At 36.0% G+C, this 14,217-nt stretch overlaps 1 protein-coding gene across 26 annotated transcripts in view; it reads left to right on the top strand.

Moving 5' to 3' along the window:
• The window catches only part of Prpf40a (pre-mRNA processing factor 40A), a 62,364-nt gene extending 49,702 nt beyond the window's left edge, over positions 1–12,662 (top strand). For 13 of the 26 annotated variants that reach the window (XM_087650612.1, XM_087650609.1, XM_087650607.1 and 10 more), the window contains 10 exon segments: positions 2,967–3,081; positions 3,266–3,357; positions 3,443–3,559; positions 3,818–3,955; positions 4,359–4,454; positions 7,498–7,584; positions 7,662–7,758; positions 7,844–7,905; positions 8,953–9,084; positions 10,305–12,662. In XM_087650612.1, coding sequence (XP_087506738.1) covers positions 2,967–3,081; positions 3,266–3,357; positions 3,443–3,559; positions 3,818–3,955; positions 4,359–4,454; positions 7,498–7,584; positions 7,662–7,758; positions 7,844–7,905; positions 8,953–9,084; positions 10,305–10,397 — 1,029 coding nt within the window. In that variant the 3' untranslated portion in view covers positions 10,398–12,662. 26 annotated transcript variants of the gene reach the window in all.
• The last annotated feature ends 1,555 nt before the right edge of the window (positions 12,663–14,217 follow it).

The following is a 14,217-nucleotide window of genomic DNA, read 5'->3' as shown; positions in this document are numbered from 1 at the left end:
AAGAAAGTGTTGTAAGACAAAGTAGTGCTCCTCTTGAGAATGAGCCCTAGATGCACAGAATCTCCATTAAATTACAAAATGTAAATTACTAAACCCTAAAACAAACTAACTAAATAGGATTCTGGGGTGGAGCCTAATGATAGGTTGATTGTATCATCCTTCAGATGATTAGCAAAGCCTAAGGTACAGGAAAATCTACCAAAATAACAAATACTAAAAATTTGTAAATGTATGTTATAAAAATTAGAAAGGATAGCTATATAATCAATCTGAGCTACTTCCTCCCTGTTAAATTATGACCATTTCTAAATTCCTCATAAAACAACCTTAGGATAACCACCTTCTATCAATTTCAATACCAATAAGAAGTAAGCAACTTCTTCAAACCAGGACTTTAGCCCAAAATATATTGATCTGTTAAGCTCAACCTGGAGCGTCAGATTTTTATTTATTAATAGCTTCCATAATACCTGTTGCAATAATATTTAGAAACGTTTTCTATCAGTTCCCAAGAGCCGGATCCTCTTATTCCAGCTGCTACTCTACTACTTGGTCCACGAGCCGTCCTCTCCTGGCTGTCTCCCTTTTAGTTGCCCTCTCCACATGGTTTCCTAGGTGGCACGCGCACGCACACAAACACACACACCTCGTTTTGCAGAGCATGTTCCCACAGGCAACAGAACCAGATCCTCACGCTCCAACTGCCTCAAAGCCATTTCCTTCACACACTGTCCTCTTTAGCCCAGTAAATCAAAGTTCCAGAAACTTGTAATTTAGCAATTAGATTTACATGTTGAATTCTCAAACAACAGTACATCCACAGAATAATTCACTGCCAATTAATAAAGATAGAAACCGACACCTAAACAAGATAAAATTGACCTAGACAGACCATCTGGACCATCATCTTCCTCTGTCTTCTCCATCTTGATCCTTCCCTGACTCCTCCTCCTCCTTCCTAGACTTTTCCCCCGCCCGCTCTTCCTCATCCAATGATAGGCTGGACTCACCTTGCTGTATAATGACATTATCCTATATGTGTAGACTTAAAAGATACTTAAGATAATTAGTAATCACTAGCATAATAAGGAAAGGTACAAGATTTGACAAATAGTTGAAACTTACAATTAGACTTTTTAGATATTGTGGCAAGCAAAACCTCAGGACTTTTTTTTTTTTTTTTTTTTTTTTTTTTTGCTTTCAGAGTGGATGTGGCGATACCATATACCTAATCCTTGCACTCTGTAGACAGAAGTGGGTGGATCTCCTGAGTGCTCATGGCCAGCCTGGTCTGCTTTAAAGATCCAGGACAGCCAAGGGTACAGGATGAGATCCTATCTCAAAAATAAAAAAAGGAAAAAGTATTTTAATGGATAAGAGAAAAATAGTCAAGGGGGAAAAATAAAGGAACAATTTAAAGATGAGGGATATCTCACAAAAATCTATGAAAGTTCATAATTCAAGCACACATGAATAGCAACATGAATGAATAAGAAAAGTTAATACTGAGTTGAATCTGAGGTAGAGATCTTCAACCAAGGGAAAATTTATTGGTGATCACTATTCAAGGTAAAAGTAAACTGGAATTTACTGAATACCAGCTTTAAATAAATTAGCAAACTTCATTTGACAATTTTTCAATTAGAGATCCACTGTTGAAATATGATCAGACTCAAAATTCAGTGACTCAAGTGAAATATCAACAAAAATACATGATAGAAAGGAGTAGATTTAAAATCTTATAGCAAATCCCTGAAGGTGTTTTTAATGCATTAAGATTGAAATGCCTTGGGATTGGGGATTTAGCTCAGTGGTAGAGCACTTGCCTAGCAAGTGCAAGGCCCTGGGTACGGTCCTCAGCTCCGAAAAAAAAAATAAAAAATAAAAAAAGATTGAAATGCCTTAAAAACACCTTCACCACTTTTGTTGAAAAAAAAAAAAAAACAGTGGAGATGTAGGAATTATAGGAGCTAAGGACTGGAAGACCAGCAGTAGACACTGATAGTACTGAAGCCACAGTGTGTAGTCCTGACTGTAGCCATAGGAAAGGAAGTGGATGGTGTAGACTAAACATTTTTTAAAGACAGAATTAAGGTATAATAATAAACCCTTATATTAAGGAAAGGAAATGGTTGGAGGTCAGATAATGATTTAAATCCTAATTTTCCCAGATGCTTTGAGGAAAGCAAATATATAACTATACTAGATTCATTTTTTAAAGATTATTTTATGGGTATGAGTATTTCCTGCTAATATGTATGTATCATTCACTTGCCTGATAACCATATAAACATGCATGCAAAACATACATACAAATGATACAAAAAAGTACAATAAAAAATTTAAAAAGCCATCAATGAAAGGCAGTTTCTGAACAGATACATTGTGGCTGGTATAAAGAATGATCTGTCAGATGGTAGTAGTGCGTGCTTTTAATCCCAGCTAGAACTGAAGTTACAGGTGACCAAGTCACCTTATGGATGTTGGGAACAGCCTCAGTATCAACTGCCCCTAACCACAGAGCCATCTCTTCAGTTCATCCTTTAAAAATTAACCTAAATAGAAATATCTAAAACAAAAGAAGCTATTTGTACAGAACATGCACATGGTCACTCTTCAGCCTCATTCGTTATTTGAGAATAGATAATCCCATTTAGTATCTTTGATTTGTGGTTACGTACACACACAGCATTGTATGGATTTAGTTGTTCTCGTTTTTTTAACCGGAAGTGGTTGCCTTTAGGGATAAGCAACTGAAGACTAGAAGGATAGTACAGTGTTTGAAAGATCTCTTTCTTTGGATGGCTTGTTTATATTATTTGTGGTCTAGAAATATTTTTGCTTACATCAAATAGCAAATATTCTTTGCACCTAAACATACTTAAGCATTTTAGGTTTTGCTAGTACCTTGTACCATGTTTTTGTTGTATTTCTTGTAACATTCCACATGTGTTTGTTTCTTGCAGATCTTTCTAGACGAGTTGCATGAGCACGGGCAGCTGCACTCTATGTCCTCTTGGATGGAGCTGTATCCGACCATTAGCTCTGACATTCGATTCACTAATATGCTGGGTCAGCCTGGTGAGACGCTTTTGTTTCCACACATACTGTAGGAGTTGGGATGGATGTGGGGGGGGGGGGGGGGCGTGGGACCAGTTGATGGGAAGGAGGGGTGTGTGCTTTATTTTATGTTTGTTTTACAAACAAAAGTAATTGCAGCTCTTGGTTAGAGCTAGCTTTTTGACTTCTTTAGTTTTTTCATTAGGATCAACTGCACTTGATCTTTTCAAGTTTTATGTTGAAGATCTTAAAGCACGATATCATGATGAAAAAAAGATAATAAAAGACATTCTGAAGGTAAATAAATACTTGTTCTTAACTATTTGAAAACATTAATTCATTGCAGTCATGTGTTATTTATAATAAGATTTCTGGCTTTTAGGATAAAGGATTTGTAGTTGAAGTAAACACTACTTTTGAAGATTTTGTGGCAATAATCAGTTCAACCAAAAGATCAACCACTTTGGATGCTGGAAATATCAAGTTGGCTTTCAATAGTGTAAGTTAAATTATTGCACATATCTACCTTATCATCTAAAAATTACTTAAGGTTGTAGGCCAGTGGAATAAGATAGAGTAAATGGGATTTATAAGGTAAAGTAAAATAAAATGTATAAAGATTTTTCATTGTTAGAGGTCAAATCAAACTCTTATAAATGATATGATAATACTTTTAAGAACAATGGCTTATATGTTACTTTTAAACAGTGTTTGAAACAGGACTTATCATAACTTATTAGATTTGATTTTTTGATAGTTACTAGAAAAGGCAGAAGCCCGTGAACGTGAGAGAGAAAAGGAAGAAGCTCGGAAAATGAAACGAAAAGAGTCTGCCTTTAAGAGTATGTTGAAACAGGCCACTCCTCCAATAGAACTGGATGCTGTCTGGGAAGATGTAGGTATATTTGTGCTTCACAGTTGAAAAGACCACTGATTTGTTTGTAGGGGACACAGATAAGCTAAATAAAACTATTTATAAAACATTGTATATATGTCAAAAGTTAGTTGTGACTTGAATTTAGAAATAGTTTGTCTAAAATGGTTTGAATACACTATTACTAGGGGACAGGGTTTCTCTTCACAGCACTGGTTGTCTTAGAACTCTGTAGGCCAGGCTACACAGATCTACCTGCCTCTGTCTCCGGGCATGTACTACCACACCCTGCTAGAACTTTTGAAGGGAGAAAAAATTTCACTCTTCGTGAATCACAGTTTTCCCTATAGGTCATGCTTCTTTTAGACATGGTGATAAAATTTTCTTCATCTTTGTATATTTATTCCATATCATTGCTTTCCAGATCCGGGAAAGATTTGTGAAGGAACCAGCATTTGAGGATATAACTCTAGAATCTGAAAGAAAAAGAATATTTAAAGATTTCATGCATGTGCTTGAGGTAATTCTTAGTTTGTTGTGACTTATAAATAGTCACTGTTCTTATCCAGTAATGTTTTCTTTCTGTAGAATTATTTCAAATGATGAACACGTTTGCATGGGCTATTAAACTTAGTCAGAAATTAGCTTTTTGTTTCATAGTTGCAGAAATTCAGCCATTTGTCACCCTCATAAATCAGCCAGTAATTAACCCTGGGAATACTGAACAACAATTTTTTAAAAACTACGATATATATTATACATATAATCTGATTCAGACATTATATTAGGTATGTCAAAAATCTAGAGAGTTCCTGAATAACAATGAAAAAATAGGAAGTTTTGCTTAAAATAACAGTGGGGGAAAATATCAAGTAAGTCTATAGTAGGAATATTTTGACTGGTTTCAGGACAGGCTCCTGTAAATTATCCTGAGTTAACCAATGTTTATTAAATAATTATTATAGACTGTATGAGATAACCCATTTTTCATTCATAGAGCTTACATGTATGAACTAAATTCTCATGGCAAGTCTGTGATGTTACAAGTAAGCAAGTGGACAACATGAAGTAATAAGTAAATTTTGTACGCAGTGGAGTCTGGCTTATATTTGACTATTAGTGCTTTCAAAAAGTTTAACGTGGAGCCAAGGAATTGACTGAAAGAGCAAAATCCTTGCCCTGCGTTTGCATTTGTAAGGACTGGAGTTCACTTGCCCCCAGCACACATAAATACAGGGGGGATATGGATGTGGTAGACTACATATAATCCTAGCACTTGGGGAGGTTAGAAATAGGATCTATGAGCATGGTATGGCTAGCTATAATGACAGTCCTTCTGGGTTCCAGTGAGGTAGAATCTGCGGGTGTAAGTAGCATAAACTTAAGGACTCCACAAGCATGCACATGCACACACCACTTGAGACTATTCACAAATAGACACTTTTTAAAGTTCGTGATGGAGTAAATTCTAGACAACTAGCAATTTGTAATAAGCTGAAAGACAGCACACGTGTATTGTGTTGGCATGACAGTTGAGGAGTAATGTGTTAGCTATTTGTTTGGCTTTATTATTCTTGATTAATATCAATGTTAACAAATTGTTTTCTCTGTTAACCATGAGCTCATGTGGACGTCCATATTGATTCCCAACTGCCACTTTGACTGACTGGTCCTTGTTGATCCTTTGTTTTTACTACTTTGTACCTTAGACTAATAGGATTTTTATTACTTCGGAGCCTCACAGAAGTATAGAACCTTAAGTTACATCCACAAAAATCTTGTATCAAAATCTTAGCAGAGCTTGGGGAATCTAATTGAAGATGGAGAGGAAGCATTAAAGGAACCAGAGAGATCAAGGACACCACAAGAAAGCCTACAGAATCAACTAACCTGGGCCCATAGGGGCCTACAGAGAATGAATCACCTGACAGACAGTATACATAGGATGGACCTAATCCCTTGGCACATACGTAACAGTTTTGCAGCTGAGTCTTGTGTATTCCTAAGCAGAAGCAGACAGAAACCCTGTTCCCCTAACTGGGCTGCCTTGCCTAGCCAGAATAGAAGATGTGCCTGATTCTACTGCAGCTTGATATACCAAGGCCACCTGATACCCAGCCTCCCCTTTTCTGAGGAGAAATGAAGACAAGAAGAAGATATGGGAGTGGGGGAGTGAGAGGGAGGTACTAGGAGAGGAGGGAGGGGAGGAATCGAGGATGTAAAGTAAATTTTAAAAAAAAAAATTTTTTTTTTTGGTTACACCCCATATTGCAAAGCATTTGAACGTATTTGGAATTTTGAAATGGTGTATCTTAAGGAATGTATGGCCTACCTTTTTGTAATCAAGGATCTCCAGGTGGTGAAGAGATGGTTCATTGGATAAAGAGTGCAAGCGTGAAAAACAGTCTGCATACCTATCAGGCAGGGGTAGGTGATACAGGGAAATCTTGGGTGCATATCGGCCAGCCATTTTAGCCAAAACAAGGACTTTCTGAAAGAGACGATGTCTCAGGGAGAAAGGTTGAAAGCTGTAGATATTCCGTATTTCTTCATCTAGCCTTTGCATGTGTGCACACACACTTCGTACACTACTTACACACACAGACTCTCCAGCTATGGATTCGTGGTGATTTGAGCTAGAGGTAACGTAGTGAAGTGGTTAATGAGTCTGAAGATGGTAATGTAGGAGAAAGGGAAACTTGCGAAAACTTGATTGATTAGTTAGGCCTCGGGGCACCACTCAGTGAAGCAGGGATGAGGTCATTTTTAGCCAGATTTTCCATTTCTACTTTTTTTTTTTGACCAAATATATGTTATCTGAGCCAGGGATATAAACATTAGAACAAGGAGCTTTTACTGAAGCACCTCTCCTTTCCAAGTAGCCTCATAAATATTTTATAATTGTGTAAGTCACAGAATTCATGGAAGTCAGAAGATAAAGTCCAGGAGTGTATTCTCTCCTCTGCCTTATGGTGCCAAGGGTAGAACTGGGGTCTTGGCCTTTACATACTGAACTATTTCCTAACTGTCCTCATACTCTGTCCACCACCACCACCTTCTGCCCACAATAATTTTTTTGATACTGCTAAGTACCCAACCTGTTGTTAAATAAGTGTTCCTTGTCTGGATTAGGAGGAAATGCTTCTTGGGATGAAATAAAAAGAAATAGATTTTGTGTATCCGAGTTTAAGCTTATTAACCAAACCTAGACAGATTAGCTAGCAAAATTATGCCTTAATACATTCTTTTAATCATTATTGAAAGTTAAACCTTTCTAAGACATTATACTTTTCCCTACCAGACTTTGCTCTTGTCATTTTGGTAAAAACTACTTCATTAATATTTTGTAACATTTTTAATATATAAATGAATATAAAAATGAACACATAATATATGAATTCTAATAAGAATAAAAATGGTTTCTCATATTACTGGGCATCTTATTCTAAACTATCTTGCTTAGGATATTTTTGAAGATCTCATGTGTTGAGCTTGTGACATTTTCTTGTTCTTGCCTATACAAAGTAAGTGCAGTTCTTAAAGTTTTTCTTTTGCCACTCTAGCATGAATGTCAGCATCATCATTCAAAGAACAAGAAACATTCTAAGAAATCTAAAAAACACCATAGGAAACGCTCCCGCTCTCGATCGGTAAGAAGTGTGTTGGCTGGCACAGTATACTAAAATATCTGTGACCGTGACTGAATGTATTTATGTGTATTATTCAGGGATCAGACTCAGATGATGATGACAGCCATTCAAAGAAAAAAAGACAGCGATCAGAATCCCATTCTGCTTCAGAACATTCTTCTAGTGCTGAGTCTGGTGAGCACTTCTCTTTTTTGAGTAAACCTTGGTGTTTTGATTTTCTCATATTCTGACATTTTCTTTTTGTTTCTGTGCGCCACAGAGAGAAGTTACAAGAAATCAAAAAAGCATAAGAAGAAAAGCAAAAAGAGGAGACATAAATCTGTAAGAAAGTTTCTAGTTTAAACAATTCCAAGACTTTGCTTTAGAAAGGATTCTTAGGGCCTTCTCATAATTACATCTGTGTAGTCATTTACCTTGGGACAAAAAAACAGTGTCTAGGTGTGCTTCACCCTAGTCTTCCTTTAAAAAAATCACTTGGAACTTCAGATAGAAACAGGCACAAGTATTAGAACTCCTAACCTGCCTTAAGTTTTAAAAGAGAGACACTGAGACAGAAACAGAGACAGAAAGTATAAATGCTTGAACAGTTTCTCTTCTAATGTTGTAGATGCATACATATTGGGTTGATGTAGGAGGTTTTAAAAATGTTAGTGCCTGGGGTTGGGGATTTATTTAGCTCAGTGGTAGAGTGCTTGAGGCCCTGGGTTTGGTCCTTGGCTCCAGAAAAAAAAAGAAAAAAAAAATGTTAGTGCCTGAGTTACATTAGATTGGTTAATTTGGATTTTCATGCTGCCCCCTAATATTTTTATCTATCTAACCTAGAACTACTTATTTAAACACTAGCATTATAAATAACTTATTTCTTGGTGATTTTCAACCTTATTCCGTGGATTAAATGAACAGCTTAGTCAGCAGTATCCTTCCTTATATACAGATCTAAATAAACCAGAGTTATGTTCGATGAAAAAAGTTCAGGAACTAAGGGTATAGCTTATTAAGGGTGGGTGCTTAGCATGTATCATTCCTGTGGGAAACGCTATTCTACCTCTCGCCCATGAACACTGGAGAAATTCTTTTCAACTCTGGTTTCAGAGTGGAGCATGATGGCACCCACCTTTACTCTCAGCATCTGTGAGGTAGGCAGACCTCTGAGGTTGAGGCCAGGCTGCTCTCAGAGCAAGTTCCTCCATGGTCAGGAGTATAGAGAAACCCTGTCTCAAGATCTTAACAACAAACCCTGAATTAACACATTACATTTTACACCTAACCAAATAAGTGAAATATTATTAAATATTACCTGCATAAATAATTTGTAAAAATAATGGCATGGTTATCGAAATTCTGACATGTTAATTTTTATTTACATAGGACTCTCCAGAATCAGATACTGAACGAGAGAAGGATAAAAAAGAAAAAGATCGGGAAAGTGAAAAAGACAGAAGTAGGCAGAGATCAGAATCAAAACACAAATCACCTAAGAAAAAGACTGGAAAGGATTCTGTAAGTACTGAAAATTGTTTCTTTCCTGAATTCAGAAAATCAAAAATGGATTCCCTCATAAAAACCTTGATGGTGCTTATAGGATAGGCTTTTTTTCTTAGTCTGCTAACAAAAAAGAAAGGAATACATTTTCTTCACTGCTTATCAAATAGATTTCTGGTACCATTTATTCATTCATTTCCTGCCTGTATTAGAAGGGAATGCTTCTAGGGATGAAATAAAAAGTAATAGATTTCTGTCGTCGTCATCCCCCCCCCCCTGTTTTACACACACACACACACAGACACAGACACAGACACCTTTTTAGAATATAAAATTTAGAAGGCTCAAATCAGGGTTTCTCTAGATAGCCATAGTAATGTTGCTCATAAATTCAGTTTCAAGAAGTAGCATCCCAACAACTAGTATAGACAGTCACGGGAAAACAGGAAATGGATTCATAAGTTATTATCACAGTGCTTGAGTCCTCTTGTGCACGACAGTGTCAGGACATACAGTAGCATCAGTTTCTTGGTTTTGCCATTTGTTGCACAGACTTGCTTTGTGCCCTCGGTGAAGAGAAGCCTTTCTACTTACAGCAGGATGTTCTGATCCATTGACAAGAGTGTTGCCGGGGATTGTTTTTTGTATTTTTGTTGAGTTTTTTGTTTTGTCTTGTTTTGGGATTTTTTTTTTTTTAGCCTTCTTTGTTTCTTGTTTTTTAAATAATTTTCTACAATGTATTTTGATCATATTCAAACCCCCCCTTTTTTTTAATGTTTTGAATGAATCTGAGTCACAGCCTTCATGAAGAGTGAATCACTATACTTATTCCTTCTGTAGCAGTGGTTTAAACATCTCAGGAGCACTCCACTTTGAGGTTATATCTCAGATATAAGTCTTGTCTGTGTGTTTTTGAGCATAAGATTAGAGAACATATAGAGTCTAAGTCTAAAACTTAAATTGCTTTACAGGATTACCTAAAATCTATAAAATTAGCAAAAGCCATACAGCCTAGGAAGTGGGCACACACATGGCTTCCATTTTACCCTCTGATGACATCCAAGGGATGTTTAATAACCAACTGTTGGGTTTTAAGGCCAAACATCAGTTTGAAGTCCCTGTGAAATGTGTTTGTGTGGCTGAAATTCCATTTCTATTTTAGAATCTTTTTACGGTTTCAGTTTTTGTACCCTCTTCAGGATGAACTTCAATTGTAATTATGTCAAATGTCTTTGCAGGGTAACTGGGATACTTCTGGCAGTGAACTGAGTGAAGGGGAATTAGAAAAGCGCAGAAGAACCCTTTTGGAGCAACTGGACGATGATCAATAAATTATACCAAATATATGTTTATAGTATGATTTAAAGTCTAATTCAGACCAGGGATTATTTTAAGTCCAATTTACATAACACTGGGTTTTAATTGTGTCACAGGAAAAAAGTGCATTTATGTATTGTTATTGTGGACTTTATAAAAGCAAAGGAAATTGAAAATAACTTGATTCTGTCTCAAGAATCATATTTTCCTATGGTGATAACTGTCTCTCTGTGACCCTTTCATAGGGCACTACAGGATGGATTAAAAGTGGCAATTGAATGATAGCTGCAGACGTCTCTGCTTTGTTTTAAGTCAGGAGGTGACCTGATTTCCTTTATACAAGTTGGATTTTGAAGATACAATGACAATTTTTTGATAATGTAGTACAAAAAAAGCACCAGCAACCTATGAGAAGACTGCTTTTTTGTGCACTACTGAACTGGTTAAAGCCAACGTGAACTTTTCTGGTGAGCTCTTAAGAAATAGGTGTTTTTGATGGAAACTGGGTAGACCTCTAATGTAGTGGTGCCAATGAGCGCTGCTGTAATAAAGACACCATTATTTTTTATGGAACATCTGAACATTTTAAAAAGGCTCATGAGGGCATTATTTTGGGCATCTATTTTGAGGTGATGTTTTAAAATAGCTAACATCAAGTCAAATTGTAAATTAGTTTAAATATATTGCCTTAAGGACCTACTAAAGAATGTGCCACCAAACTTTTGAGTAATAGTTGAAATATCCTTGTCGGGGGCGGGAAATCAATGTTGACTTAAACATTTTCTTTTAATTTTTAATCCAATCTTTCTCTTTCACTTTTTTTTAATTCCATTGAGGAGGTTGTAAATTACCTTCCTTACTCACTGAGAAGTATTGACTTCATGGTACACATTCTAAAGCATTTCTGATTTCAATATTTTTGTACATTTTTATCTATTATTAAACCTTCTCTTGTAGTGTGCACTAGTGTTTATTTCTACATAAGCTGCTCAGCTCTAAGGAAATTGTATGATCATTTTCAAGATAATAAATCCCTGAAATTTTGTTTCATCCTACCCATGGTAGCTACATTACTTTTTTTTTTTAATATTTATGAACAGCATAAATCAGTGCATTTGAGATTCTTAAACGTGTTTTCACCTTTAAATTTCCTATGGAATATTTTAGAAAGGCAGTGACTATTTTAGAAAAGCAGTGGCTTAAACTCACAATAACTTCCCATGCTAACTTAAGGGTTAGTACTGTGATTTATGCTGTTGCCTTCAGTGCAGGAGGTTTTTGTTTCTTATGTAAAGTTTAGCAGTTGGTCTTTGGTATTTTTGTTATTTTAATTTGGACATGCTGAAATTATCTCAATTTGAGATTTACATAGAATATAAATTATTTTGTTGCCCTTTAAATGAGTTAGGACAGATCAATACAACTCTTTTTCCATCCTGCCCAGTGTTTTGATTAAATATTTGTTTAAAAACTCAAAAAGAGAGATACTTTGTTTCTAAACTTCTCATTGCCAAGTCATTTTCTGCTGAGAAATAATCTTTAAGAAAACATTATAATCAAATTGCTTGCTTGAGATGAGTCCCCCTCATTGTATGTTACTCAGAATACCTAACAACTGGCCACAGAATTTCCTTGAATTTAATTTTCAGAGGTCCTCATTTTGCAATAGTCAGGATTGCTGATCAGTCCCAGTACTTGACATGGAGGTCAGAGATAGTCTTTAAATCATGCTTATGATTTTGGTAAACAAACCAGTAATGTTTCATAAGAGAAATTAGAATCTGTAAAATATGTTTTAATTCCATGAATAATGATTTTTAAAGTACAACATTAAATTTTTGATACATTTGAATAAAAAACTATTGATGTTTTAGCATGTCCTCAAAACAGGTTTCTGTGCTTCTTATAATTTCTTCACATCTTCAAATTCTTATAAAACATGATTAGTTAAAAATATTCCTGCAGTAGACCTATGCAAACCAGACACAGCAAAAGACATAAAGTGATTCTCTTATTAAACAGCTTTTTTGTTTGTTTTCGTTTTACTTTTTGAAAATAGGGCTTCTGTGTAGCAGCAGCTGTCCTGGAACTCTGTAGGCCATCAGGCCTCCAACGCAGAGATCCCCCTGCCTCTGCCTCTTTTTGTAAATGTTACTGTGAACAGATCAATATCATAACAGAACCCTATTGGTTTAAATAGAAGTTTTATATCAGTGTGTTGAATTTTGACTTTAGGTACCTGAAAATGTAATGTCCTTGCTATAAAACCTGTAAACCAAGTGTATCCCATTGTCTTGTTTTAATTATACCATCAGACACACTCCACTTGTTAGGTCAGGGTCAGTGTGAAGCCACAGGTGATACGACAGTCCTGAATCTCTGGATCTTTTAAATCCAGTAGATCGTCTTTCCAAATCTTCAGTTTGGCAAAGGCTGACGTATCTGAATGCTTGTTCTTCTAGAGTTGCTCAGATAGCCAAGCAATTAACAAGTTTATCTTAGTTAAGACTGGGAGTCTAATACTCGAAGCATATTGTCCTCAGCATGGCTGATACTAATCAAACTCGCTAATGTAGTGATCAGGCAAAATCATGACCTCAGATACTTACTGTTCTTACTTTCTCTTATTTTATCACTTCCATGTTGGGAAAATTTGTAAGAGAAGTTAGTATGGCCAATTGCATGTGGATTATTTGCCCTCTTCTCAAATTAATTTAAATAGTGTGACGGGAACATAGATTTTTTTTTTGTTTCAACATTTAAAACTTGCAGCTTCATCTTTGCACTTTCTTAAGTGGGCCTGGTGTATGGCTAGAAAACGGAAAGGACGCACCGGAGTAAGGTGACTCATACGGAGCAGTAACTGAAAAGCCCACGCATTCCTTGTAAGCTGCAGTTTGAGGCTGAAGTGCGCTGCTTTCATTCATGTATATGCTTAACTAAGCATTGCTGAATGCCCCTGCTTTTAGTCCAGTTGACTAAGAGTTCAGTAGACATTTTGCATCCAGAGGAAAAAAATTAGACTTAAGTATTCTAATCAGATAATACATAGCAAAGTTATGAAGAATGCTTTAATTTATGCTTATAGAATTTTAACATAAGATAATTAAACAAATATGAATTTGTAAAGTTTTTGAAACAATCTAATAGACACAAAAACAAACTAGATTAACTTAAATATATTTTTTCCTTTGGGGAAATTTTTAATTTAACCTACCTTTCTCCCCTAGGTTAAATACACTTACTGTATTTACAAAAAAAGGAAAAGAAAAATGATGCTGTGATCCTCCCCCGCATGGACCTATAAGAGTCTTACGGTTTCATTTTATGTTTCTGCTAATGACATGTACATGCATGTCTTGATTAGGACTCTGACTGCACTTAACAGGTGTAAAATATCAGTTGACATATGAAGTCATATGTATCCCATCATCCATACCAAAGGGCTCAAAGAGGCATCATTGCAATCAAAGCATACACTGAGAGAGGCCTCATGCATAAAGTACACTTGCAGGAAAGTCTAGTGACTGTAACGGCATGTCGAAAGCTTAATGAGTAAATTCATACTTGTAAGATAAACAACAACAACAAAAAAAAAACTGGGCTCTAGCGATGGCTCAGTGGTTAAGAGCATGGACTGCTGTTCTAGAGGTCCTGAGTTTAATTCCCAGCAACCACATGGTAGCTCACAGGATCCGATGTCCTCTTCTGGTGTGTCTGAAGACAGCTACAGTGTACTCATATATATAAAATAAATAAAAAATTTTAAGGGGATGAGTCATGGTTAACATTGTAACACTCCATGTCTTCTTCCGTCTCTTCAAAGTGACGTAC

Source organism: Rattus norvegicus, chromosome 3 (assembly GCF_021556685.1).
Source record: "Rattus norvegicus strain SHRSP/BbbUtx chromosome 3, alternate assembly SHRSP_T2T, whole genome shotgun sequence".
NCBI classification, from domain to species: Eukaryota; Metazoa; Chordata; class Mammalia; order Rodentia; family Muridae; genus Rattus; species Rattus norvegicus.
Note: the sequence above shows the minus strand (reverse complement) of the source record. Positions and strands in the feature narration are given on the sequence as shown.